This window comes from Cervus canadensis, chromosome 5 (genome assembly GCF_019320065.1).
Source record: "Cervus canadensis isolate Bull #8, Minnesota chromosome 5, ASM1932006v1, whole genome shotgun sequence".
NCBI lineage: Eukaryota > Metazoa > Chordata > Mammalia > Artiodactyla > Cervidae > Cervus > Cervus canadensis.
This window is the reverse complement of record NC_057390.1, coordinates 71,339,483-71,367,425: the sequence shown is the minus strand read 5'-3', so window position 1 is coordinate 71,367,425 and position 27,943 is coordinate 71,339,483. Positions and strand designations below refer to the sequence as shown.

The window sequence follows — 27,943 nt, the reverse complement described above, 5'->3', positions numbered from 1 at the left end:
CAAATATAAACTATCATATACAGGGTGGATAAAAAATAAGGTCCTACTGTACAACATAGGGAACTATACTCAATATCCTGTGGTAAACCATAATGAAAAATGATATGAAGAAGAATATATGCATATACAACTGAGTCATTTTGCTGTACAACAGAAATTAAACACAACACTGTAAATCAACTATACTTTGATAAAAATTATTTTAAAGAATAATAAAATCCTCTAATTTAAATATATTTTTTAGTAATTTAACAAATGAATTTAATAATTAAATTTAATATTTAAGCATATACTTAGTTCTTCAACAAGAAATTTCTAATATGTCATTAAGACCAACTTTTCTATCTGAAATATGGGAAGGTTTTATTTATATTTTAAACTATCTTCTCTTTGATCACCAAAGTCATCCTTGCCCAGTGCATTCTTACCTCCTGGATCCTTATCTGGGTTGTACTCCAAAGCATTGCTACAGATGAGGTCAATATCTTTTAGGAAATCCTTAGCAGTCAGGTAATTATGCTTATCAATTTTAGTTATTACTGTTGATAAGTCCATTGGTTCCTTGATTACTTCAAGATAATCTGAAACCTAAAACAAACATGGTATTTTAATGAAAATTACTTCTGATATTTCATATAATCTACTCATAAAAACACAAAACAAAAATCAAAGTTATTTTAAAACTAAATCTAGATATCTAGGAAATAATTACACATAAGGATAAAATTATAGAGCAATTTATGCCACTAAAGATACTATGTCATACTTTCCATGAAAAGCTTCAGTTTCAAGTCATATTTAATGAACTCTGAAGAGTTTCTCATCTCGAAATATGAAACCAACTGTGTCAGCTTTTTTTAAAATCCTTTGGATATACCTGAGAAGAAAATGTATGGGTAAAAGTACCCAATAAGCATCAATAAATGTTACCTAAGCAAAAAAATTTTAAAGGAAAATAAAAAGAAACAGATTTTTTTTTCATATTATTAGAGAAGTTCTTGGGTAGATCTCTTTAAAATCTTTAAACAAAAACATTTTTTCTTTTTCAGTTTTCCAAGGTGAATCATTTCATGGAAAGAGTTTTCTACTCCTTTGGAGTCATTACAAACATTTTGAGTCAATTATATAACAAAAGTAGGTATTGCTTCCATGACTAATAGAAGATTTGCTGGCCTTGTCCCTAAGTATAAGCAAATTTATAAGCAAAAACTAAATTTTGCTCTGTGTGATTTTTCTGGGAGATAACCCAAAATAGAGATATTAGTCATGACTGCCCACTAAATTTTATGTTTTATATCACTTGACCAATTAAACAGCTCTTCCACCTATATATCTACAGGCATACCTTGTTTCATTGCACTTCCTTTTATTGCGCTTTGCAGATACTCCATTTTTTTTAAAACTGAAGGTTTGTGGCAACCCTGCATTGTCAGATGATGGTTAGCATTTTTTAGCAATGAAGCATTTTTTTTGAAGCACTTTTTAATTAAGGTATGTGCATTGATTTTTTTTTTTTTTTTTTTTGGTAGACATAAAGCCATTACTAGGGCTTCCCTGATAGCTCAGTTGATAAAGAATCCGCCTGCAAGACAAGAGACCCTGGTTCGATTCCTGGGTCGGATAGGCTGGAGAAGGGATAGGCTGGAGAAGAGACAGGCTGCCCACTCCAGTATTCTGGGGCTTCCCTTGTGGCTTAGCTGGTAAAGAATCTGCCTGCAATGTGGGAGACCTGGGTTGGATCCCTGGGTTGGGAAGATGCCCTAGAGAAGGGAAAGGCTACCCACTCCAGTATTCTGGCCTGGAGAATTCCATGGAACCACAAAGAGTCGGGCACAACTGAGCAACTTCACTTCAAGATCCCCTGGAGAAGGGAAAGGGTACCCACTCTAGCATTCTGGCCTGGAGAATTCCACGGAATCACCAAGAGTCAGACACGACTGAGTGACTTTCACGTCACTTCACTTCAATGCCATTACATAGTGTAAACACAACTTTTATATATGCTGGGAAACCAAAGGATTCATATAACTTCACTTTATTGCAATATGCACTTTACTGCCATGGTCTAGAATTGAACCTACAACATCTCCCAGGTGTGTGTGCCTGGTCTGTCTTCCCCAACGCAAATCTCAAATCAAGTAATTAATTCTGACATAAACACAGTCTTAGAAATGTTTAATCAGTCCAGGACCAAATTCTGGGAATATGCTAATTTCTGCTCTATGAAATTAAAGGCTAGTTTTCTTCACTGTAGATAGCACAGATGCCTTTTAAATTTGCATATATAATATGTATTTCCATGTATAAATACACCTATATGCCTATAGAATAACATAAGCATATATATATACATATTACTTATGTTTTTAAAATTTTAGGTAGGTATGTGTGCATGTTTTAATTTATTTTTCATACTCTAGGAGCTAAAAAGCCAGCTAGTCTCCTTACAGGGGAGTAGTGGAGCTTTACCCAATAAGCAATAGTTCAGAAGGTATTAGCTGGATTCTTGGCTCTGACACTTGATATATATTGTGTACATGTGGAAAACATTTTATAAACCTTTGCACTATAAAAATTTATATTACTAAAGACCATAACATTTCAGCACCTATGTTTAACTTTAAATTCACTGCTTATTTTCTAAACATTTTTTTTCTCTGCAATTTGCTTTGGAATTCAATGTTTTTAGACATTTCAAATTCATATAAGCTTTTATGTTTTAGGTTATCTAAATGTTATTATTTTAGTTTCCCCTCTCTATCCTTCGCAGAGACTCCTATGTTTTCAGCCTTAAAAGCAAACAAAGAAGTAAGGAAACTGAGGAGGAAAAAAGAGGAAAAAGAGAAAACGTAACTCTAAAATGAAAGTTTTAACTGACTAACATTTTCTATCCCCTTCTACTACCTTAACACCATTTATATAACTTTTATTCTATGACAAATGGCATCTGAAATCTGACAATCTGGTCTGGTTGGACAGAAAATGTTTTCCTGGGCAAAGACCAAGCTGGTTCATTCTCAGCCTGGGAGACTGATTTGGGGGCAAGTCTTTACCAATTAAGTGTCAGCGTTCCCAAAACCAATTTGAAATAAACATTTTTAACAACCTTTAAAGGTGGCTTATAGTTTTAAGATTTTCTGAAAATACCATGAGATTAAAATATATGTTTCACAAATATAGAATCGTATGTATTAATTGTAAAAGCAAATAGGCAAGCCTTGTCATTCCAGCAGAAAAAGATGGAAGATAGCTGTGATATAAAGAACATGGGCTTCAAATTTTAAGAAACATTTTTCTTGGTATGTCACTTAACAATGAGCCTCAGTTTCTTCAACTGCAAACATAATAATGACCTCTGTGGTGGTGCTAAAAGGATCAAATAGCAAAAACTATATGTTGTAGATAAATATGCAAATAAAATTATACAGTCCCCTTATTCCCAAAAGGGAGATGTGGGAGAATAGATATATTCAGGCTTTCCAAGAGGAAAAAATATAACACTAGCTCCCAGGCATAGAAGAGGTAATGGTTCCAAAGGAATCTGCTCAGATCCAAGAGTACAGATTTCACAACAAGGACACAACATTAAACTCTGAACCACTTCATAATTCAAATTTAAAAAAAGAATAAAAAATTAAAAACAAAAACACCAAAGTTGTTCAAACATGGAGTCTGAACTATAAGAAGAAGGCTAGTAAAGATTACATCGTGTTCATCCACACACTACATTATCCCAGGATAAAACAAAATAAAACAAAATGTATTCTACAGTATTATAGTAGATTCCAAATGGAAAATTTCTTTTCTCATCATCACAGACCATGCTCCCACAAGGACACAAAACAATACACATAGAAAGTGAGAAATTTTCCACTGGGAGCAGAGAAATTTCTTAAAGAGAAAAATAATAGGCTGTGGTTAACTTCATATAGCATCTTAGTCAGAGGCATTTCCCAAATAATTAAAGACAAATTTCAGGTTTCTTAGCTACCTCTTTCAGTAAGATATACACACAATTTGGGAAACTGGTATTAACTGATTAATACCAATATTTTTTTGAAAAGCAGGGTTTATCCTGGAATAAAAATAGTCTAGTATGGACAATTCACTAAAGTAACTTTTAATCCTCTTCTTAAATTGAAGAATAAGAGATCTCAAAGATCAGTACTATTTAAGAGGACATATACAAACTGCCACTAATTTCACCCAAAGTCACCAGATGTTTGCTGATGACACTGGTAGTTATCACATGGATTAAAATTTTACAGGCTAGGGGTAATATTCATCCATGCCTTTGCTTTTTTTCCTTCCAAAAAAAGATGTCAATATTTTTTTCTTTTAGCCAGTTCAACTTCATTGTTTGCACACTACTGAAACAAGACCTCTTCAATATCCACCGGTTTGCTGAAGATGTTAAAGCGTTTATCTGTCGCCAGCCTCTTGGTTACATCCCTGAGAAATAATCGCAACTCTCTTAAAGTATTTTCCTCTTGGTCCTCCATCCGAATTTTCTCTGATTCTGATAACTGACGAGGTGGAGAAGGTAATGCAAGTGGAAGTACCTCCATTGCACAAAGACCTAAAGAAAGTAGAAGAAAATGTTAGGATTCCAACATGGCAGGTCCATGACCTACCTCAATTATTTTTCTGGCACTCCCTTGAAATGTTCTTTTTTTTTTTTTTTTTTTTTTTAAGAAGAGAATTCCAAACATACGTGAACCATGCAAGTCCAGCAGGTAAAGATTTAAATGGGAACAAAAGTACATAAGGGAATTATTTATAAAATAACTTACAACAGGACTTCTTGAAAGCGCACAGGATATAATTTTGAATAATTTGATCTTGAGATATTATTTACATACAACTTTAAGAGAAATATTTCAAATCAACATAAATATCTTCAGGTGAAGTACTTGTATATGGTTTGCTGAAGTCAACTTTAATAAAGATTGTTTCTCAAAACAAGGTTGCTTTATGTGCATGAAAGTAAACAGGCAAGTAATAATCCTTTGATCCCTCCCATTCCCAAACACTTCTGATTTTACACAAGTCTCCTACTCTCATATTCTTAATACAACACAGTCAGGATAGTAAATGGCACTTGCAGGGCATGGGGGGCAAAGCAGTAACTAAAAAAAAATCCCAAAGACATAGAGAAGATGGAAAACCCAGTCTTAAGTTTTATATATAAAATCTATGGTGTTCACTATATACTGTAAAACAAACAAAACATCTTCTTAGAAGGTAAAGTATTAACTTGCCTAATCATAATGCTCTCTAATTCCTTAAAAGATTTTGCTGGTATCACACTGAAGCTCAGGATTAAAATTCTAAGTATTCTTGCTGATTTCTAAATAGCCCCTAAGATGAAAAATGAAAGTCAACAGGAGGAGCAACTCAAAAAATAATAATAATAATGTTAATCCTTAACATAGAAAATTCAGATCTACAGGACTTTAATATACCTAGGAACATGCAAGATACTTTATTAAAATGAATCACTTTAATAATAAAATATTTTAAATGCTGTTATTTAGATTAGCAGAAGGCAACAACCAATAAACAGAAGGTATAACTTCCATGTTGAATTTCCCAAGGTTTCTGGGGGGAAAACCCCACAGCTATATTAATTTGATAGATATCCATCTTATAAACACTGAGAAAAATGTGAAAAGGAGCCACTAAAGGGCCATAGATTTATTAAAGTATTGGATAATATAACCACTGAAAAACAAAGAAGTATTTAATAACATAACCAACGAAAAACAAAGAAGTATGAAACAGTAAGGAGTTGGCAGAAATGGGAAATGTATTTAAATATCCCTTAAGAACAGCCACGAGAAACACAAAAAAATAGAACAAAAGATAAGAGACTTAAATTTCTTCTAATAAACAGTACTACTATTTTTTCAAAGACACTGAAAGACAGATTAATCAAGAGGATCTTATCTTTTACCACCTTTAAGATTAGGAAAAGAAACTACTGAAGAACTTAGAATGTAGCCCTTTCTTAAGTCAGAGGACTGAATAATTTTGAGGCCCCTCTTAAGGCCAAGAAAACTCTAATGCTTAAAGAGAGCCATGATAGACTTCCAAGTGCCTAGCATAATATATTTAACAAAATAGGTGCTCAATCAATATTTTAAAAATCAATTAATAAATAAAATAAACCAGAAAAGGCAGTTGTTCTAATCAGGCCCAACGAAACAACCCTGACCCAGAAAGCAATCAACACAACACCTGTTGTTCACAACCTGCTAGTTCAAGCCCTTAGTACTAAAAATGACTAAAACAGAGCAGAACTAAAGACTTTTTCTATGACTTTTTGAGTCTGATAAATCTACTAGAGCATCTGGATTGAAGTGATAAGGAGACTACTTCATTAACAGTCATCCATTAGAAAAGCTTTAAGGATGAGGCTGTACTTCCCAATCTCAAGTCAGTTAAACACAATGGCCACTTCCATGTGTCCATCTAAAGTTAAACAAAACCTGAAAAACTGTCTTCCACAAAAAACTGTTTTGTTTTAATGACTCCAAGAAAGGATATTTCTTAACTCCAACTCCCCCCCGCCCCGCATTTTCCTAAAGGCTTTAGGAACTTTACCAGTGTGTTTCCTTCGTGGTGGAGCCATTGAGGCCTGATTGAGAATCAGTTCTTGGAAAAATTTTCTTCTGTCCTCTTCAATAGGCCTTTGAATATACAAGACCTCTTCGTACTGTATTCTAAAGATACATTTAACCTACACACATACACACACACACACAAAGACATTAAATATTAAGAGAATTAAAAGCTTATATATTATACCAAATTATAATTTCTTCAACTCCGGTACCATTTTCAATGTTCACTGAATATTCATGCAGGATTAAAGTAGTCTCAGGCTATGCTGTTGAGAGGTTCAACCTCATGGAATAAACAAGAATGAAATAATGATCCAGTTCAATTCATTAATAAATTATGATATAAAAAAGGATAGTTGATTACAATAGTCAGATGGGGACAATCTCAAAAAGCTGTTACATGAGCTGAAAAGTAATTATCGACAACCTGTCAACACAATAGAGAGCGAAGAGGATATGAACAGCATGGCCTTCTCTTGAGATGTTTTTGTGTGCTTCCTATCCACTGACTTCCTCTCCTGAGTCTACCCCACTGGATCCTCTGGAATCCTGGTTTCACAGCAGATAAACTATACCTTCAATCTCATCAAAGGATGCTCCACAGTGACATCACCTTCCATGCAAAACTCCCAAGCAAAATTAAGCCTGCCATACTCATATCCCAATTCCTTCCAGTTAGTGACTGCCATCTCTCCTTTGTTCACCTACTCTATAAAGACTTTGACCCCAGATGTCCCCCTTCTAAAATATGCTGTTTAAATCCTCTTTACATCATTCACATTTGTCTATACACTTTATCTGATTTTTTTAAGAAGGTCTATTTTCTACTTCTAGACACCAAACTTCCTAAGAACAGAATTCATCTATTTTCCTATACCTACCACTATACCTGGTACCTAGCAATGCTTAATAAGCATGTACTGAATGAGTAAAGCTTGTGCTTTTGTTTCCCAGCCCGCATCAAATTGGAAACTGCAAATAAAACAAGGAAAAAGATCACTAATACAGAAAGAAGTCCCAAACATGACAGTACGGAAATACTGGATTAAAATTTAAGACATCAGATTCTAGCCCAAATTCAGGCATATATTTCTTATAAACTTTGGATAGTCCATTCAGTTTGTCACTACGAATTGTAGAAATTCTTAAAAATTATTTTAACCTATCTTTGTAACAAGGAGGTACATGGAAGTCCCTCATTTTACAGATGAAAAAACTTAGGCTTGGAAAGGTTTATGTGACTGGCCTGAGGTCATAACATGAATAAATAGAGAAGACTAGATTATATAAACTGTAAAGGCCATTTCTAACTCTAAAATTCTAAGACAGAGAAGAGATAATTAATGAAAAACAGCCATCAGAATTCAGCATTTGGATGGGAAATTACCTCAACTCGAAGCCAAATCCTTTAAGAATTAATATAAAATTTTACCTTGTGCCCATCCAATATTTTCTTTGAAGACTACCTTCATGTAAAAATCCTTTAAACCCTTCAATCTATGCTATGCAAGACTTTTCTTGAAAGTTCTGGCAAACACATCCATTATGTGCCAAATATCATGCCAGACACTGTAGTTATAAACCTGAAGAAAAGAGGCTTACTTCTTGCTGTCAAGTCTCAAGTCTCACAAGAAAGTACTATGATACCATGCCAGAAGTGTTATAACAGAGCTAGTGAAACAGAGGAGACCCTACAAGGGGCAAAGGTGAAGATATAGCAAATATACAGAGAAGACATAGCAGAAAATGCTAATGTTAACTGGTTCCTTAAAAATAAACAGAACTATTTCCAGTTTTTTAAGAAATCTCCACACTGTTTTCCATAGCGGCTGTACTAGTTTGCATTCCCACCAACAGTGTAAGAGGGTTCCCTTTTCTCCACACCCTCTCCAGCATTTATTGCTTGTAGACTTTTGGGTAGAACTGCCATATGACCCAGCAATCCCACTTCTGGGCATACACACTGAGGAAACCAGATCTGAAAGAGACACGTGCACCCCAATGTTCATCGCAGCACTGTTTATAATAGCCAGGACATGGAAGCAACCTAGATGCCCATCAGCAGATGAATGGATAAGGAAGCTGTGGTACATATACACCATGGAATATTACTCAGCCATTAAAAAGAATTCATATGAACCAGTCCTAATGAGATGGATGAAGCTGGAGCCCATTATACAGAGTGAAGTAAGCCAGAAAGATAAAGAACATTACAGCATACTAACACATATATATGGAATTTAGAAAGGTGATAAAGATAACCCTATATGCAAAACAGAAAAAGAGACACAGAAATACAGAACAGACTTTTGAACTTTGTGGGAGAATGTGAGGGTGGGATATTTCAAAAGAACAGCATGTATACTATCTATGGTGAAACAGATCACCAGCCCAGGTGGGATGCATGAGACAAGTGCTCGGGCCTGGTGCACTGGGAAGACCCAGAGGAATCGGGTGGAGAGGGAGGTGGGAGGGGGGATCGGGATTGGGAATACATGTAAATCCATGGCTGATTCATATCAATGTATGACAAAACCCACTGGAAAAAAAAAATAAAAAAAATAAAAATAAACAGAACTCAATACCCTGGAAGTAACAAGATTTTGTTCAAGTGTTTTGTTCAAAGCAAAACATTTAATTTCAGTTTTAAATATTCTTCCTTCTGATCATTTTTCAACATTGTGTTGAACTTTGTGAATATAAAAGCAAACCAAAAGCAAGTCTACAATAATCCCCCTGATTTGCCTGTCTGATTACTATCAACAGCCTGTTTTTCTTTAAATTCACTCCTAACTCAGACTCAGATGAGAACTCAGATCAGAACTCAGATGTTCCCAGACTCAAACTTCATGCTGCAACAAGACGAAACTCATATTAACTTCCTGAAAGAATCATGTTCTCTTTCACACTGGTTCACAATGGTTTTTATATATGCTATTTACTCTTTCCTAAACTTTTTTTTAACTCTCCACTCAAGCCAATGATTTTTGGGTGAAGCTTTCTCTGACTTTCCCAGATAAACTTAGACATACCTTCTACTTTCCCTCTGAAACTTTAAGTTCCATAATTGTTAGTAAATTAATTCAGCTGTGCAACCATCCCAGTCAGTTTTACTAAAAAAATATTTCTATTACCTCTAAAAAGTTCCCATGTACCCATCTAAAGTCTATCCTTACTTCACTCCAAGCTGACAACCACTGGTTTGGTTTCTGCATCTAGAGATTTCATTTCTTCTGGAAATCGCCTATCATAGAACTGGTAGTCTTCTGTGCCTAGCTTCTCTCACTTTTAGAATAATGTATTGAGGTTCACTCATGCTGGACAATGTATCAGCAGTTTACTATACTTACTGCTGAATAATATTTCACTCTGTATATATGACATTTTGCTTCACTAATCACCAATTAGTGAATACTTGGGTTATTTCCACTATGAAGAATAATTCTAGTAGGAACACTGGTGTACAAGTCTCTGGGTGAATGTATGTTTATATTTCTCTGGAGTAGTTACCTAGGAGTGAAAATGCTGAGTCATATCATAACATTTTAAGAACTGCCAGCTACTTCTATCTGCTTCCTTGTTTAAAAATCTCTTTTCTTTTCTTTGTTCAACCTTGGACTCTTTTTTCCTAATTCTCCTAAATAGAAATAATTTGTAATTCTCATATATCTCAACTGAAATTCTCCAGCTGTTCTCAGAAAAAATCTTCAAGGTCCACAGAAGTATATTACTTACACTAGAATTTTGCAAAACAAGAAAAAAAAAAAAAAAAAAGGAATGAGGTTAGGCAGGACTTATGTAAAGCCCTTGTGGTAATTCAGTGGTCAAATTCTTTTTCCATGTAACAAACATTTACTAAGCAATTCCAGTGTATCAGGAAGTGAAGGACTGTAAGACAGTCCCCTCCTCCCAAAGAGCTTGTGGTAGCGGTTAGAGACTCAAATGTTTTGGTCTCCACACTTCATTAAACTCTTAAAAATTACTCCAGAACCCAAAAGAGCTTTTGTTTATCTGGGTTATATTGGCCAATATCTATGTACTAAAAATTAAAACTAAGAACCTTCCAAATAATATATTCATTTAAAACCTATTACATGTCAACACTAAAATATATTCTGCTGATGAACTTATTTATGAAACAGAAACAGAATCCCAGACCTAGGGAACAGACTTGTGGTTGCCAAGGGGGAGGGTTATATTGGGAGTTTAGGACTAACAGATACAAACTATTACATATAAAATGAATAATAGAAGAGAATATGAATGTATGTAAAACTGAATCACTTTGCTACACAGTAGAAATTAACACTAAATCAACGATACTTCAATAAGATAAACTTAAAAACACATATTCTGTTGAATATCATTATTGACTCAATGGACGTGAACTTTAGCAAACTCCAGGATATAGTGGAGGACAGGGAAGCCTGATGTGCTGTGGTCCATAGGTTTGCAAAGTCGGACATGATTTAGTGACTGAACAACAAAACACTCTTTTGAAAGACATATTTTTTCAAAATATAAAATATTATATATGTAAAATAAAATTGAGAAGAGTGACACTATTTTACTTTTCTTCAAATCTCTTTAATGTGTGGCTTAATGAAAGACAACTGGATTCTCATTTTCTGCTTCTGCATTCAATCTGCTACAATAATGTTGTTGCGATTGGTATACATTAAGAAAACCCATATTCAAGAAGATACAGGGCTTCCCAGGTGGCTCAGTCATAGAGAATCCACCTGCCAATTCAGGAGACATGGGTTCCACCCCTGGTTTGGGAAGATCTCACATGATGCAAAGCAACTAAGCCCGCACACCATAACCACTGCGACTGTGCTTCGGAGCCCAGGAACCACAACCACTGACGCATGTGCCACAGCGACCGAAGTCCATCGTGCTGAGAGCCCATGCTTCCCATCAAGAGTACCCTCACTCCCTGCAACTAGGAAAAACCCAGCGCAGCAACAAAGGCTCAGCACAGCCAAAATAAACAAAATAATATAAGATACACAGCTTGGGGAAAAAAAAGAGGAATGTGACAAATCTCTGAAAGTCTTATGGGGCTCACAGGGGTCCATGGATCACAATTTGATAACAGTCCATCTAGAACAATTATTTCCAATTTTGGGGGGTAATGAAATGCCTCATCAGTAAAAAAATTTTGAAAATATTCCCTCCGGTACATGCATATTTACTTAAACATATTATTCTACTAATATTACTATTTCTACTATGAAACACATTCACATACAATATTTAAGATAGAATGAAAAATAAAGTCCGTCTAGTCAAGGCTATGGTTTTTCCAGTAGTCATGTATGGATGTGAGAGTTGGACTACAAAGAAAGTTGAGCACAGAAGAATTGATGCTTTTGAACTGTGGTGTTGGAGAAGACCCTTCAGAGTCCCTTGGACTGCAAGGAGATCCAACCAGTCCACCCTAAAGGAGATAAGTCCTGGGTGTTCATTGGAAGGACTGATGTTGAAGCTGAAACTCCAATACTTTGGCCACCTGATGCGAAGAGTTGATTCATTTGAAAAGACCCTGATGCTGGGAAAGATTGAGCACAGGAGGAGAAGGGCACAACAGAGGATGAGACGGTTGGATGGCACCACCGATTCAATGGACATGAGTCTGGGTAAACTCAGGGAGTTGGTGATGGACAGGGAGGCCTGGTGTGCTGCGGTTCATGGGGTCACAAAGAGTCGGACACGACTGAGCGACTGAACTGAACTCTGGACTCAGAAAAGAGCGAAAGATACAAAGACACATTTACAAGAGAATTTTAAAAGGGCTCTAAAGGATGAAATTGTCACTTTGTCCCACAGAAAGAAAACATTTTTGTATCCCTATTAGTCCCATGATGACTAATTCTTTTTTGTTTTGCTTTGTTTTTAAAAATTGAGTAGAGAACCTTTTCTTTTCATCTCTGAATGAGTTTATTTCCTGATGAGAACAATAAGTAGCATTTATTACAGAAGATTTAGAAAACATAACAAAAACAACTAAAATCTGAAGACCCAGTGATAATTACTATTATTAATAGCTACATAGTTTTATTTATACATATGACTATATAATACATAATTATTTCTATATAAACCCAGATAATGCCATACATACTGATACAATGCCTATCATTTTTAGCAATATAGTCAAGCATCTTTCCATGACATTAAATGCTTTCTACATCAATATTTTTAATGGTCTCACTGTATTTCATGGAAGGAATCTACTATGACCTAACCAATTCCCTACTATAGAATATTTAGTTTCCAATCTATGAAGAAAAGCTATGATAAATACTCTTGTATCTTTTGTGTTGTCTGTGCTGTATCTTTGTGTTTGTTCCTAAATCCTCTGTCCATGAAGAAAGGTTATGATACTTTTTGTGTTGTTTGTGTTCTTTTTTGTTTATCTATGAAAAACTACTTATCTATAAATGGCATTGCTGAACTTAAATGAATGTTTTTTATTTAAATCTATTACTATGAACTGTCCTAAAGAGAGTTTATGAAACCCTTCTTTTTTAATCTGTATCTTACTGTTATTTTAATTTACCACTGAATTTTCTAAATAAACGATAGTAACTGGCCATTTCTTTCTTTTAGAATCACTTAGTTTTTTGCTACCCACCATGTACTTCAATTCTTCTTCCATCAGTCTGGCACCTTGCTCACATAGTCACTCAGTTGGCAACTCTCTATGCTTTTTATTTATTAACCAAATATTTATCAATACGCACTAAGTATTATTCACTACTATCTTTGTGACCAAAACAGAACAATATACTAATGCAAAGCTGAAATTAAAATGAAAGGCTTGGGGCAGAGGAGGCTTTTCTAATATAAATTAATATAAAATATATATTGTAACCAGTAATCTAACAAAATCTCCATAATCTTCACCCCACTAATAAGTGTGTCACTCTGTCCCACAGTGACTATCCTTGATACCTTTAGTAACTATTTGGTATAATAAGGGTGAAGAATACAGAAGATGGGAGGGTGGGTGCTGAAATTTTAGGATTCAATGCTAGTAAATTTCTAGTATTTTAGCTATTAATCAAGGATATCGGAATTCACAAAAAAAATATAACAATATAGCAACACTGAAAATGTATATGATGCAATGTTAGCTTTTATAAAACTAAACTAACAATAAAATCACATATGCAAATAAACAAGAATATGCAAAATTAAAACTGCTGTATCACAAAGATAGGTTTAGTAATACTTTTATTTACAAATTTTTTAACAATATAGGGTCACTTCTGCCTAGAATGCTTAATTATTCTAATTTTTTTTAATTTTTATAAAATTATAATAATAAAACTAGTTGAGAGGATCAAATTTTAAGATGCAGCTCCTACGTTCAGTTATGTCCAGGTTCAGTCCATTCTCCTAAATCATTTCAAAAGCATTCCTACTTTATAATACTAATATAATACCAAACATTTTGGAGCGCTGTAGTTTCCAAAATAAATTCACATATATTATGTCACACCAACAAGTGTATTTTTCTGACTATTACTGCACACATCTTTCCACTAAACTTTACCACTCCCTGTGATTAAAGAAAAAAAAATTCTGATTAATGGTCTCAATAATATCAGACTCTGAATAAAAAAAAGAGAAATATTCTACATTTAATATACTTTTCTTACAAGAGCAGTAAGTTGTACAAATTCACTTTAGCAAGATATATAAAAAGAGCTGAAACAGAACAAAAGAACTTGGTAAAAAAATCTGAATCATAAAATTTTATATAATCAAGATTCAGACTATAAAATTTGAAACATATAAAGCTTTTATAAGAACTGTGTTGCTTGGGCAAAATATTTCTAAGCACTTCTAAAAGAGATTATCTCAAAACCTGGTATGCTCAGAATGTTAAAATAACTTCTTAAAAAGCAATTTCATTCACAAGTTGATCTCATTTTTTCCTGAAACAACTGTGATTTTTACCTTATTCTTTACTATTGAGTTGGATTTGAATTCAAATGCAAAATATCAGGTTTTAAAAATATGCACAACATGATGCTACCAATGAAAGAGAGGAAAGGTCAAATCCCACCAAATAATCTAACAGACGGTAAGAAGGAGAAGGATCATTATAATGGCACTGATGACGATACAGCTAAGGTGTTCTTAGTGGTTACTATATACATCATAGTCCAGTCTAAGCATGAATTATCTCATAATTCATAACAACACTGAGGAATATATCAAAATATATATCAAAAATAACAAACCGAAACTTAAAAAGTTAATTAACAAGTCACATGGCTAATATTTGGTACAACCAAGGCACAAACCTTGACAGTATTGATTTTATGGTAACTAAAATATGTCAAATTACAAGGAAAACTATTTTAAAACCACAAGAAAACATAAATATTTAGTCAGTTCTTACCTCTTCAGGCAGTTCACTGTACATGGTTTCAGAGGTAGACAACAGAAATATGGGTGAAAATGACGGTATATCTTGTAGCAGAGTCAGAAAAGTTGCTCTCACAGTTTCACTGACAGCTTCCCACCAATCACCAATGTGAGGCATGTAAACAATACTAGGTACTGTTCTTCGAGCTTCACGAAAAATCTAATTAAGGAAAGAACTGGCATTAAAAATTCAAATAGAAATTATTCTAAAGTCTACACAGTAACTTCCCAATACATTAAATGTGTCAGGCCTGTTACTATCACTGTCAGCCTCAATATTTAAGTTGTTCAAGACATAATGCACAAACCATACATTTAACTTCTATCTACCCTTATCCCACCTAAGAAAAGGAGAATTTTTTGTTACTCTTCCTACTCAGTATGTATTAATAGTGTAAAGGTATCATATTGCTCCATCTCTCTATCACATAAAGTAAAACACCACTATAATGCTGCAAATAAAGAGATAAGCATGCAACCTATATGTCACCTACGTAAGAGTGATTATCAGGAAGCACAAAGAAGAAAAAGAAGACATAGTTTACATGTTCGTGCACACTGCCTAAAATCACTCAACATATGGATTAAATACTTTAACCAAGATATGCCACCCTAAAGCTTAAAATTAATGAACTATTCAGCTGAACCACTTGTTTACCTCCCATTACCTTAATTCAATCTTCTATAAAATAGTCACAAAACACCTTTAATCTCTAAAAAGCAATAAATAAATTAGCGAAAAACTATGAGACACTCCCACTTCAGAAAGTAGAAAATAAAGTTTCCCCAGGTGTTAAAAAGAGTCTTAACCATAGCTTCAGTCACAGTCTGTCAACACATGCAAATAAAGACCAGGCTGGCAATTAATAAGTTGCCAGACAGAACTACTGCTGTTTTCCATAAAAGTCAACAACAACTCAATAGTCCATCAATAAATTCTTACAGGTTAATATGACATCTCTTCAGTACCTTTAACAAGTGTAAGAGTAAGTTAAAAATCTGACTATCAGGGACTTCCCTGGCTGTCCAGTGGTTAAGATTTCATGCTTCAAATTCAGGGCACAGGTTTGATCCCTGGTTGGGGACTAAGATCCACATGCCATGCGGTGCAGCCAGAAAAAAATAAACCTGTCTCTCTCTCTTCAATATAAGAATTCTACTTCTAAAATTCTCTATTTGCTCTTAAACACATTTCAATCAGCCTATGTAATGTGCAAGAAACAGAAATGAGAATCAAATAGTTTAAATGATTATCAAAACATTTCTAAGATTCAAAAGGATTATTTTTCTTTAATGAGTAAGCCTACCACTTGCATGAATTTTTCAAATATTATATTTTATATAGTTTTAAATCTCCTGTGTAAAATAAAATGTACTGCCAATTTAATAATAAGCCAGATGAAAGATGCTAAAATAAAAATTTCCCCCTAATTGGAAATGTAGATGTTATGATCACTCACATCAAAAGTAATATTTGTTCCTTCCCTTCTTTTAACATTTGCATATCCACCAATCCAGAACTGTTGTACAGTACAACTCCTTCAGGACCTTCAAATTTTGATCTTTTCTGCAAACACACACCCTCTTATCCTGGATCTTGAAATCCAAGGATTATTATTTTCCAAAGTTCATGTAGAAGATTCACAAGAGAAAAACAAGCATAAATGTTGGCAAAAGGAAGGAACCACACAGGAGCACAAAGGCAAGAGAGGTATTTGATTCCAAAAAAATGTTTTTAATTTTACTACATGCCACCCAAATCAGGCATGGTATGTAGAAGACAGTGACCAATGGCTGTTGCTGATAAAACAAGGGAAAGCCAGCAGGAAGAAAAAGGTGATTATATGAAAAAGACTAACAAACTCTACAGCTTACTAAGAAACCTCACAAAACTACCTACCTAATTTAGCCGTGCAGGTTACCACATGCCCAGGGAAAGATGAGAAAACATGCCTTTTTTAAAATATGAAATTTGCCTTGCTAATTCTAGTATTTGTAGGTTAGATTTTTTATTAATATATGGACTGAGAACATCTACCTGCTAGCAAAGACCCGAGAGTATGGGCAAAGCAACAGTTTAAATGATAATAAACAATTTTCCAGAACCATAAGTTAAACAGTGCAGTAATGTAGGAGTTTCAAACATATCTGCAAGGTTGAACTACATATATAAGTATCACCAACTGTAAAAGAGTTGAGGGATATTTCTATTTCTTTCCTTTTCTCATCCAAACCTCTCAAAATTAATAAGATAATGATACTTCATTACCCTTTTTATTTCCAAAGACTTTAGGAAAGCATCTTTATTAGAACTTTTTGAAATTATATTTGAAAACCTAGAGGGGGAAAATAATCAGGAAAAAAGTCTAAGATAAATATAAAAAAATAAAAAGGCTCAGACTTTCTTGTCCATGAATATATAATTACATGAATCAAGAATTAATCTAATTACATGCAAACTTTTAAAGGAAAAACATCCTTAATTTCCAGAAAAATTTTAAAATGCTAATAAAACAAATTTCCTTAACTCCTTATTCCATTTTAACTCTGAATGTTAAAATAAACTTTTGTATTTTCTTTAAATAGTCAACCTATCCTAATTCTCCTGTTTTTGAAATGAAATTTCAAAAAGAATAGACTCTGAGGATAGTATTTAAAAACTGATTAAAAAGTTTAATCATATTGTGTGTGTGTGTGTGTTTAAACGTAAAGTCAGCTCTTCAGCAGTTTGCAGGTAATTTTAGAAGCTGTAGAATAAGATAGTTGTGGTGGTTGTTTAGTCACTAAGCCATGTCTGACTCTTTTGTGACCCCGTGGACTGAAGCCCTCCAGGCTCCTTTGTCCATGGGATTTCCCAGGCAACAATACTGGAGTAGGTTGCCATTTCCTTCTCCAGGGGATCTTCCCGACCCAGGGATCAAAACCAGGTGTCCTGCATTGGCAGGCGGATTCTTTACCACTGAGTCACAAGGGAAGCCCCGTGGAATAAGATACACTCTGTGAAATCAATTAATTAAATATTTCATAGAGAAAAATAAAGCCTAGTTTTAGTGAAGCGGCAACTGTCTTGGGAACAAGTGATGCCATTTGATAACTAGAAAAATACTCACCTACAGGGTGTCTTGGATTGGTGGATGTGCAAGGTGTAGTAGAAAACAGAAAAACTGTTATAGAGAAAAAAAGACAGTAGGCCAAATTACTGAACCAACCGTTTCAAAATACCTCTGACATGACCAGCACTCTTGCACAAATAAATGAACGAACACCAGTGTATGTGAATGTTCATTTTGATTCTTTAAACAATAAACTTCTGGCCTCTTCCTCTCCCAGACATCATAGTCCTGTATATAACTTTTTTTTTAATTTCTTTATTTGAATAAAAACACAAACTGTTTTCTCCGAGTATTGATGATATGAAAGGCAAAAATTGGGCCATTGAGATTAGAAGTATCTATGAAGGAAGCACTAACAATATAAACTGCACTTGTATTTGAGTACTTAGTTCAAAAACTAAATTTCAAATCAGTACACCAGATACCAAATTAAAATATTCAGTGCATGAAAATTAACTGTATCTTTAAAAAATTAAGAATATACAGCCTATAACAAGCCACTTTAAAACCTGAGAACTAGACTAATTATAAATGCAAAGGTGCATGAAGCAGAAAGCTCCAAGCCAGTACAGTTTTCACTTTCCTAAAAGGGGCTACATGAGAAAAACAACTTTGTGTCATCAATAAATTTCCAGAATTTGTCTTGGTCACTTTACAATATTATGAATGTACTAAAATTATAAGACATAAGTAAAAGAAAAATCTTGGGGGCTAATTTATTCTCAATTTTTATAAAAATTAAAAAGTACTATTTAAATAAGTTTAATTCCTTAAACCATGATATCAAAAAAAAAGTTCAAATAATACTATGTCTCCATTATCGATAACTTTATTCCATATGTGTCACTTATTACATTTTGAGCATCTCTGTTAAAATAAGGCACTGCCTGAGGTTTGAAGATTTAGGATTCAAGAAATAAAAAGCCCAAATTCTTTACAAGCATATAAAATCAGCCTGTTAAGAAACACAGCTATACTAGAGTTTCTGAACAATGAGTTTAATACAAATCAACATTTCTTGAAAATTAAAACACCCAAGTTCCTTTTCTGATATTTTCATTGCTAAAAACTTCAATAATTTCAGTAAATGTGACACAATTTGGGCCAGGATAATTCAATTTGTTTACAACTCCAAGAAAAAAAAAAGTGCTATAGCAAAACACAGATGTGTAGCCATGTACACAAACACAAGGGTATCCCCAGCATACACAGAGTGTTATGGAGAAACCCAGAAATCCTCTTTCACAAACACAACAACATCCAAAGTATACACATAGGTAAGTATATTAATTCCCTAATGCCACGTAACCAAAATGGATTTTCCCTGAGAATTTCCAGATATAATTTCTTTCTGGGGAAAAATAAATACTAAAATTTTTACCCTCCAAAAAACCTTACTGACCATGTGAAATTACTCATAACAATATACCCAAACTCCAAAGCTTTTGACAGGTTATATGTAAATTTATCGATTCAATTATACCTCGATAGTAATGAAAACAATTAACACAATCATCGATCACTTTTTTCCTAAATCAGCAATGGAAATAATACAAGAGGGGAAAAACAAAACATCTGAAAATGTCAGTAAAAGGGACTCACAGTTGTTGCTATTTTTAAAACATTTTATTTTTAATTGGAGGATAATTACTTTACTATACTGTGATGGTTTCTGCCATACATCAACAACATGAATCAGCCATAGGTACATATGTTTCCTTCCTCTTAAACCTCCCTCCCACCTCCCTCCCCATTCCACCGCGTAGGTTGTCACAGAGCACCAGCTTTGAGTTCCCTGTGTCATACACAAATTCCCACTGGCTATCTATTTTACATATGGTAATCTCTCTGTTTCAATGCTACTCTCTCAAATCATCCCACCTTCTCCCCCAGCTTCCAAAAGTCTGTTGTCTATGTCTATATCTCCACTGCTTCCCTGTAGATAGATTCATCAGTACCATCATTCTATATTTCATATGTATACATTAATATACAATATTTGTCTTTCTCTTCCTGATTTACTTCACTCTGTAGCGCTAGGTTTGTCCACCTCATTAGAGCTGCTATTTTTATTTTTTAGAGAGTGCTAACACAGTAAATCTTTTACTGCAGATACTAACATCTCCGGCCTCGTTGTAGGGGCTCAATAATTACTTATGAACTGACTGGGACAACCACAAATCTTCCAGGCTACATCAGTTTCCATTCTCCTTAGAGTCTTTGGAAGACTATGAAATGTTCAGTAAAATACATACAGACATGCTCACACACAGAGCTACTTTATGAACTCTGGTAATTGTTTCAGTTATAAATGTCAAACTACTGTCCAGTCAGCAGCAAAAACAGCAGTCCCCAACTCTTTTTCAAACTTTCTTTTGGCACCAGGGAATTTTTTGGCACAATTTTTCCATGGGGGGCGGGTGGTGGGCACAGATATTGAGATGATTCAAGTGCATTACATTTACTATGCAGCTGCTGATCTGACAAGAGGCTTAGCTTAGGCAGTAATGCCAGCAATAGGGAGCAACTGTAAACACAGATCAAATTTCACTCACCTCCTGCTGTGTAGCCGAGTTCCAAACAGGCCACAGACTGGTACCAGTCAGCTATGGCCCTGGGGTTGGGAACCCCTGAGCTAAAACTATATTTCTAAGTGTTTATTTACTGAAGACTTAAAATAGTAACAACTGGGATGCACATTTAAAGTGTAGGTTTCTGGGCTCATCTCAAATTTCATGAATCAGAATCTCTGGGTGTGGAGCCAGAGAATCAGAAATTTTAATAAGCACCTCCAGGAAATTCTCATTCTCATTGAACTTTAAGAAACAATGAGAAATCCCTACAGCAGAAACTAACTCCTCTACCACTTTTCATGCAACCGATAAAATTAATCAATAGCCAAGGCATTCAAAAAAAAAAAAGTTTTGCCATATGTCGGCTTGTGTGTGGATGTTTTAAAGAAAAAGCCTAAAACTAAACATGATCCCCATGGCATAAAGAAATATGAAGTAGGGCTCTTCCGCCCCTTCCATCTTAACACACATAAATACAAACCTTTAAAGGTGATTTAAGACTTCTTTCCTTTAAAACTACCTGTCACATTCATGTTGCACTATTAAACAACCCAATTTAATTTGCATTACCCATCTCAGAGGCAGAGGTAAAGAAAATCACAGAATAACTTGCCGCAGATCAAACCCTTTATATTCCACATCTATTTAGAGATAATCTTGTTTACAGAAGGACCAGCTACCAAGAGAAGCAAACCAAAAGGGAAGAAAAGAAAGTGAATATAGGTAAGAGAAGGATAGAGAAAAGGTTTTTTTTCTGTTTCTCTTTCCTCAGTATTTTGTCATTCAGACACTCTTTCTCCATAAGGCTTTTTTACCTACTTAAACGCAGGCTTGCCAATCTCTTCATATCTCAAATTAAGAAAAAAATTCCTCAGTTTCATTATATAATAGTCTGTTTTTGAAGAGCTTTCTGGAAAAGACAGTAGTATATTTTATTATCATAAATAAATTAAAATATGCACTTAAAATTCAAAGTCAGGGATTAACTGGGACAGTTTATGTGGTCTCTGGTCGGTATTCAGACAAAGTCTGAGCTTCAGCTACCAGGACTATAAAATTGAACCAGTGTCTGGGCAGATTAGACATCCATGTGTTGGTCACTCAAGAAGAGGCTGTACTTCCAACCCAAAAGCTCATAGGTGAAAGCAGAGAAGATGAGTTGTCTTGACCCACTAGATGCAATGGAACACAACCCAAATAGTAGACAGTGGGTTTTGTTGTTTTCCACTACTGAGTGACACTTCTCTCTACCCTCCTCACCAACATGAAAAAAAAAAAAGTATCAAAAGCCAAGATATGTGAAAGAGACCAAAGAACATGCAGTTAGAATTCAAATTTAGCCCGATGATGCCAAGCAGGATTCAGAAAAGAAAAAGAAACCCCGAGGATCCCGTAAGATCAACATACAGTTTACTATGATTCCTAAGTATTTCCTTACCTAACATGAAGCCAGTATTATGACTGTGAATATACACACACATTAGCCATAAGGAACAACTAACTAGACAGAGAATACCCTCTTCACTTAGAAAATGTTCTATCTTCAAAGTGATTTTTACCTTTCAGTTTGCCTGAAACTTTCAAATACACATGTAAAAAGAAAAAAAAAAATTCTAAACCATATAGCAGAGTGTAAACCAAAATGACAAAGTTTACTCATTCCCCTAATCCTCCAAATTCCTTCCCCTAAACCAAAACAACAATTATTTAACAGGTTTTTTTTTGGGGGGGTAGGGTAATTCTTGGATGAAATTTCTACTTATATATAAACATGGACATATATTTTTAAAGTTTTTTTAAACACAAAGAAGATCATACTTAGATTGACTTATAATATCTAACAATAAGGAGACCACTAATATCTCCATCTTTCCACATCAGCCTATGTAAATCTTTTACCTCACTCTTGTTAAAGACTTCTTAGTATTCCTGTTACTATACTTTAGCCAGTCCACCATAAAAAGGACATTTAGTTTGCTTCTTTTTGTCTTATTATTTGCTAATTCTACACAATGCTTTGATTAATATCCCTGTACATTCAAGAGTGAATACTTACAGCTAATGTATCTTTAGGAAATGTTTCTTAATGTCAATTTCTTGGGTCAAATAATAAATTTACATTTCCACTCACCAAGTATGAGTGCTCACATATCCAATATTAGGTTTATCAAGCTTTTCATTTTCACAAGTATGATAGTTGTTTAAAATAGCATCTTTCTGCTTTAATGTGCTTTTTTTCCACTTATAGGTAAGGCAAAGAATCTTTTCAAAATTTTATTGGTTGCATTTGCCACTTTTTTCTCCCTATAAATGGTTTGCTCCTATTTTCCCAATTCTTATTAGGTTGTTATCCTTTCTTCTTCCTGATTTTAATATATTTTTGTATAGCTAGGAAACTTGTCCTTGACAGGTGTTGCAAATACAAATCTTTACCAGGTTATATCTATTAATTTTATTTAAAGAAAAGTTTTTTGTCATGAGTAATTTTAAAACTTTACAAAGTCAATTTTGTTATTTTTCTTGGCTTTGAAATTACTTTCCCATATCCAAGATAATATAGTGACCTTGTGAATTATTCTAACACTTTAATAGTTCCACTAACAATCTAGAATTTACTGGGCCTAAATTTTGGGCAGAAAATCCAGTTTTTCTTTTTCCTTCATAGAGCCAGCCAGTTTTCTAAAACTATTAAATAATCCATCTATTCTAAGATACAGAGCTTCCCTTGTAACTCAGTCAGTAGAGTCTGCCTGCAATGCAAGAGACCTGGGTTTGATTCCTGGCTGGGGAAGATACCCTGGAGAAGGAAATGGCAACCCACTCCAGTGTTCTTGCCCGGACAATCTCACGGACAGAGGAGCCTGGCAGGTTATAAGTCTATGGGGTCGCAAGAGTCAGACATGACTGAGAGACTAAGTCCACACATATTCTAAGAAATCAAATGTCATCATCATCATATACTTAACATCATCAGACACTAAACTCTGTTTCTACACAGGCCTAAGCATGATTGCTCACTGTTGTTCTATTGTTTGTCAGTCTGCTCCTGCACAGGTACAAGTACTTTATTACCACAGTTGTACTACATCTGTAAACATCTGGTAGGGATATCTCATTACACTTTCTCCTTTAGAATTCTCCTTGCTATGCTCATATTTATTTTCTAGAGAAAAAAAAAGCCTTTTTTTTGAATGTCGCCTCTTAAATTGGGGGGGGGGGGATTATTATTGAGATTCAACTTAATTTATACATTAATTTAGAAAAGAACTCATGGTTCTCCAACATTGAGTATTACCAGTCACTAGCTGTATGTAGCAGTAGAGATAAACATGATGATACCTGTCATTGTTGGGTACTGTATGCCAAGACTAATGGATGAGCTTGTTTCAATAATCAAAATAACCTTATGTGGTACCATTATCTTTGTTTCATAGATGAGAAAATTGAGGCTCACAAGTTAAGCAACTTGTCTAAGGCCACAAAAATACAAATATGCTGAGATTTTAATCTGTGCAATATGATTTGAGTCTACACTTTGAATTACAGTAAATAAAAACGAGGTATGCCTTTTCACTTATACAGCTGTCCTCAAGTGACTTTTTAGCTTTCTTCTTTTAGGCCATACAAATTAATTGTTAACTCCTAGGTAAAATTAGTTGCTATTAATATTTTAAATAATATTTTATTATGCAGTTGGACAGGGGTTAATCTGTGTATAATTTACAGTCAGGCCCTCTGGATTTGCAGTTTCTCCACATCCACAGATTCAACCAACCACAGACCTTGTCGTTTTGTAGTTACTGTTGAAGAATATCTGTCTATAAGTGAACCCATGCAGTTCAACATTAACTTTGAAATTATCCACCTTACAGAATTCTCTTATTGGCCCTAATAGTTTTTTAGTTAATACTACAATCATATCATTGGCAATGTTTTTTTTTTGTCCACACAGAGCCATGTAACTCTATCTTTATTTTAATATCATACTTACTTCCCAGAGGGCTTCCCTAATAGCTCAGTTGGTAAAGAATCCACCTGCAACACAGGAGATCCCAGTTTGATTCCTGGGTCTGGAAGATCCACTGGAGAAGGGATAGGCTACCCACTCTAGTATTCTTGGGCTTCCCTTGTGGCTCAGCTGGTAAAGAATCTGCCTGCAATGCAGGAGACCTGGGTTGGGAAGATTCCCTGGAAGGGAAAGGCTACCCACTCCAGTATTCTGGCCTGGAGAATGCCATGGACTGTATAGTCTATGGGATCACAAAGAGTCAGACACAACTGAGTGACTTTCACTTTCACTTTACTTCCCAGAAGTATTTTGAGAGGAAATTGGTGATTCATTTAGGTTTTGACATTTTTTGGTTCTGGAGTTTGTTTTTTTCCACCTTTTGTGTCCATACTCTCTCTTTATTCTTTATCTTTGTTCATAGCACTGTGTAATTTTATTGGCAAATATTTTTAACTTCAATATGTTCATTCCAATATTTATATTTCTCCACATCTAACGGAATCAATTTTGCATGCCTTAGTAATAGTACATTACTCTTTCAATGTGCTACTAGATAAATTTGGAATATTTACTTTATGACCACTGTCTAAGTGAGATTAGTCTACAATTTTCTTTGTATTTCTTTCAAAGGTTTAGCACCATTCTTTTTTATGATTTCACATCTTCTTTTTCTATGCTTTGGAACAGTTTAACCAGCATCAAAATAATCTTAACCTTTAAGATTAAAAGAATTCACCTATGAAATTGTTTGGATTTAGTGCTTTTTGACACTCAATTTCTTCTTCCACAGCTATTGTCTATTTAGATTCTCTCTCCTCTGAAGTCACTTTGTTAATTTATATTTTCCTAGTACAATACTTGGATTTATTTTAAATGGTACTGAGTTATTCTCCTACTTGCATAAAAATACAATAATTTTGTCTCACTAAAAAAGAAAAACATGAGCAAACATATAAATCAACCTTATTGGAGAACACTCACAGCCAGGATAAATTAAATGTATAAAACTTGGAGAAAATCACCGGTATACAGTTTTTTAGGCAGGCCATGGGTTTTGGAAAAAACACCTTTAATTAGGTCTTTATAAGTAGTGAAGTACTGCTAGCATGTTCATACCTAAAGAACTGTTAAGTAAAAGAGAAATAAATCTGACACTATTGACCACCTGATGCGAAGAGCTGACTCATTTGAAAAGACCCTGATGCTGGGAAAAATTGAAGGTGGGAGGAGAAGGGGACGACAGAGGATGAGATGGTTGGATGGCACCACTGACTCAATGGACATGAGTTTGGGTAAGCTCCGGGAGTTGGTGATGGACAGGGAGGCCTGGTGTGCTGCAGTCCATGGAGTTGCAAAGAATCGGACACGACTGAGTGACTGAACTGAACTATGAACTATTTTAAAAACTCCATCTTGCTACAAGATGCAGAATGGTTGTCAGTTAGATAGTATATGCATTAAATATATATGAACTATAATTGGGGGAAAAAAAAAAACTGTGTGCAACGCTCTTAAGTGTTACTACTCCAGTAGTCTAATCTCTAAAAATAGGCTAAACGTCAAAGTAGAAGATGACACTCAAATATTTAATGAGTACTTACTATGAGGTGGGCACTGTGTCAGAGACACAGAAATGGTGAAGACATGGTCCCTTGGTTCAAAAAACTTATTCCCTTAGCCCCTAGTTCCAACATGACACACTTGTAATAAATTCACAGTTATATATTAAAACATCAAATTGCTTCATAAGCTAGCAAAGATAAAGTATTGGAAAATTAAATATCAAACACACTTGATTATTAAAACAAATATATATAATTTTAAAATTGCTATCAGTTTTCTAAACTAATTTTAAATCTTGGCTTTCTCAAACTTGATATTATCTCCCTTACTGTGATAAGGCTCTTAAGTACAGACAGAAGTTTAAAGAGTCCCTGTAAAAAGGGTCAAAAAAAGGCAAAAAGAAGTTCCCTTTCTATACTGTTTAATAGAGCTTTAATACAAGAAATAGGATTATTAAAATTTCAGAAAAAAATGAAGTATCATGGGAAAAACTGATCTCATTTTAAAAAACCAAAAGGATCCTCTGCCTTAACATTATAATGCTAGTAACCAACAAAAAGTTAATATTTATATTACTGTTCTTTGAGAAAAATTTATCTATCAAACACTATTGTGATATAAAAAATAAGAAAGCTGGAAATACTCTGACACAGTGCAAACCTACCTGTGCACATGACTCTTCAGGTGTTTTGGCACTAACTGAATAAAGTGCTGGGAGATCTAGTCTATGCACAGAGAACTTTTCTAGAGTGTGCAAAAGTGCTGGAGCAAGGTGAGAAGTTTGACCTGAGCCTCGTTCTCCAGACAGCAATAATCTTGGCCTGTAAGAGGTTGGCTGATGATATGGTGACCTGCAATACATATAAGATATAATCATTATTTCAAAACCATACACTCTGAAGATCAAGATGAAATATTAGGAAAATAATTACATAAAAGAATGTAACACCAAATTAATAGAGCTTTTCTTCTCTCACTTTTTAAGTATAGTGAATCATTTTTTCATTAATTACAGTTTTAAAATATTGCTCTCTCTAACCATATTAACAACAAAGACATAAAAGTATAAAAGTCCATTCTGAAAGAAAGTCAGACTACCTGGGTATTCATCATTTCATACCACATATATTAACTTGGAAAATGCTTCAGATACTAAGTGTGATCTAGTTATTAATTATCCAAGGTCAAATGTTAAGAATTCCACTTCTCCAATAAAGATATACATCTAAAGATTATTCCAAATGTAGGGTTTTCTTTATTAATGGTTAAAATGGTAGACTTCATACATATTTTACAATTTTTAAAATAGAAAAAAAAAAGTAGGACTTCTTTAGTGGCAGCAATTTTGTTTCTAGGCCAATAAAAACTAACTGTTCTTAACCTAGTAGATAACATCTAAAGCCCTACACCAGAGAAGGCCAGTTTAGGATAACATATTAAACCAAAATCAACTTGTATTTTCAAGATTCTACAGCACCACTAAAAAGATAAATGAAACAAGTTTATCTAATATCACTGTACATAATGCAGGAAATTCTAAGCAATGCAATAATAATAAAGCAAATTTTAAAATGGAACTAATGGAAAGAAACAGGACAAACACTGTTACTTGTA

At 34.3% G+C, this 27,943-nt stretch overlaps 1 protein-coding gene across 4 annotated transcripts in view; it reads right to left on the bottom strand.

Moving 5' to 3' along the window:
* The window catches only part of ATAD2B (ATPase family AAA domain containing 2B), a 125,442-nt gene that overhangs the window by 23,284 nt on the left and 74,215 nt on the right, over positions 1–27,943 (bottom strand). For 2 of the 4 annotated variants that reach the window (XM_043469254.1, XM_043469256.1), the window contains 5 exons: positions 26,994–27,180; positions 15,046–15,231; positions 6,607–6,742; positions 4,398–4,579; positions 429–588 (listed from right to left, as the gene is read on the bottom strand). In XM_043469254.1, the coding sequence (XP_043325189.1) occupies positions 429–588; positions 4,398–4,579; positions 6,607–6,742; positions 15,046–15,231; positions 26,994–27,180 (851 nt within the window). Of the gene's footprint in view, positions 1–428; positions 589–4,382; positions 4,580–6,606; positions 6,743–15,045; positions 15,232–26,993; positions 27,181–27,943 lie in introns of all 4 variants that reach the window. The other 2 variants (XM_043469255.1, XM_043469253.1) reach the window with 1 other exon arrangement.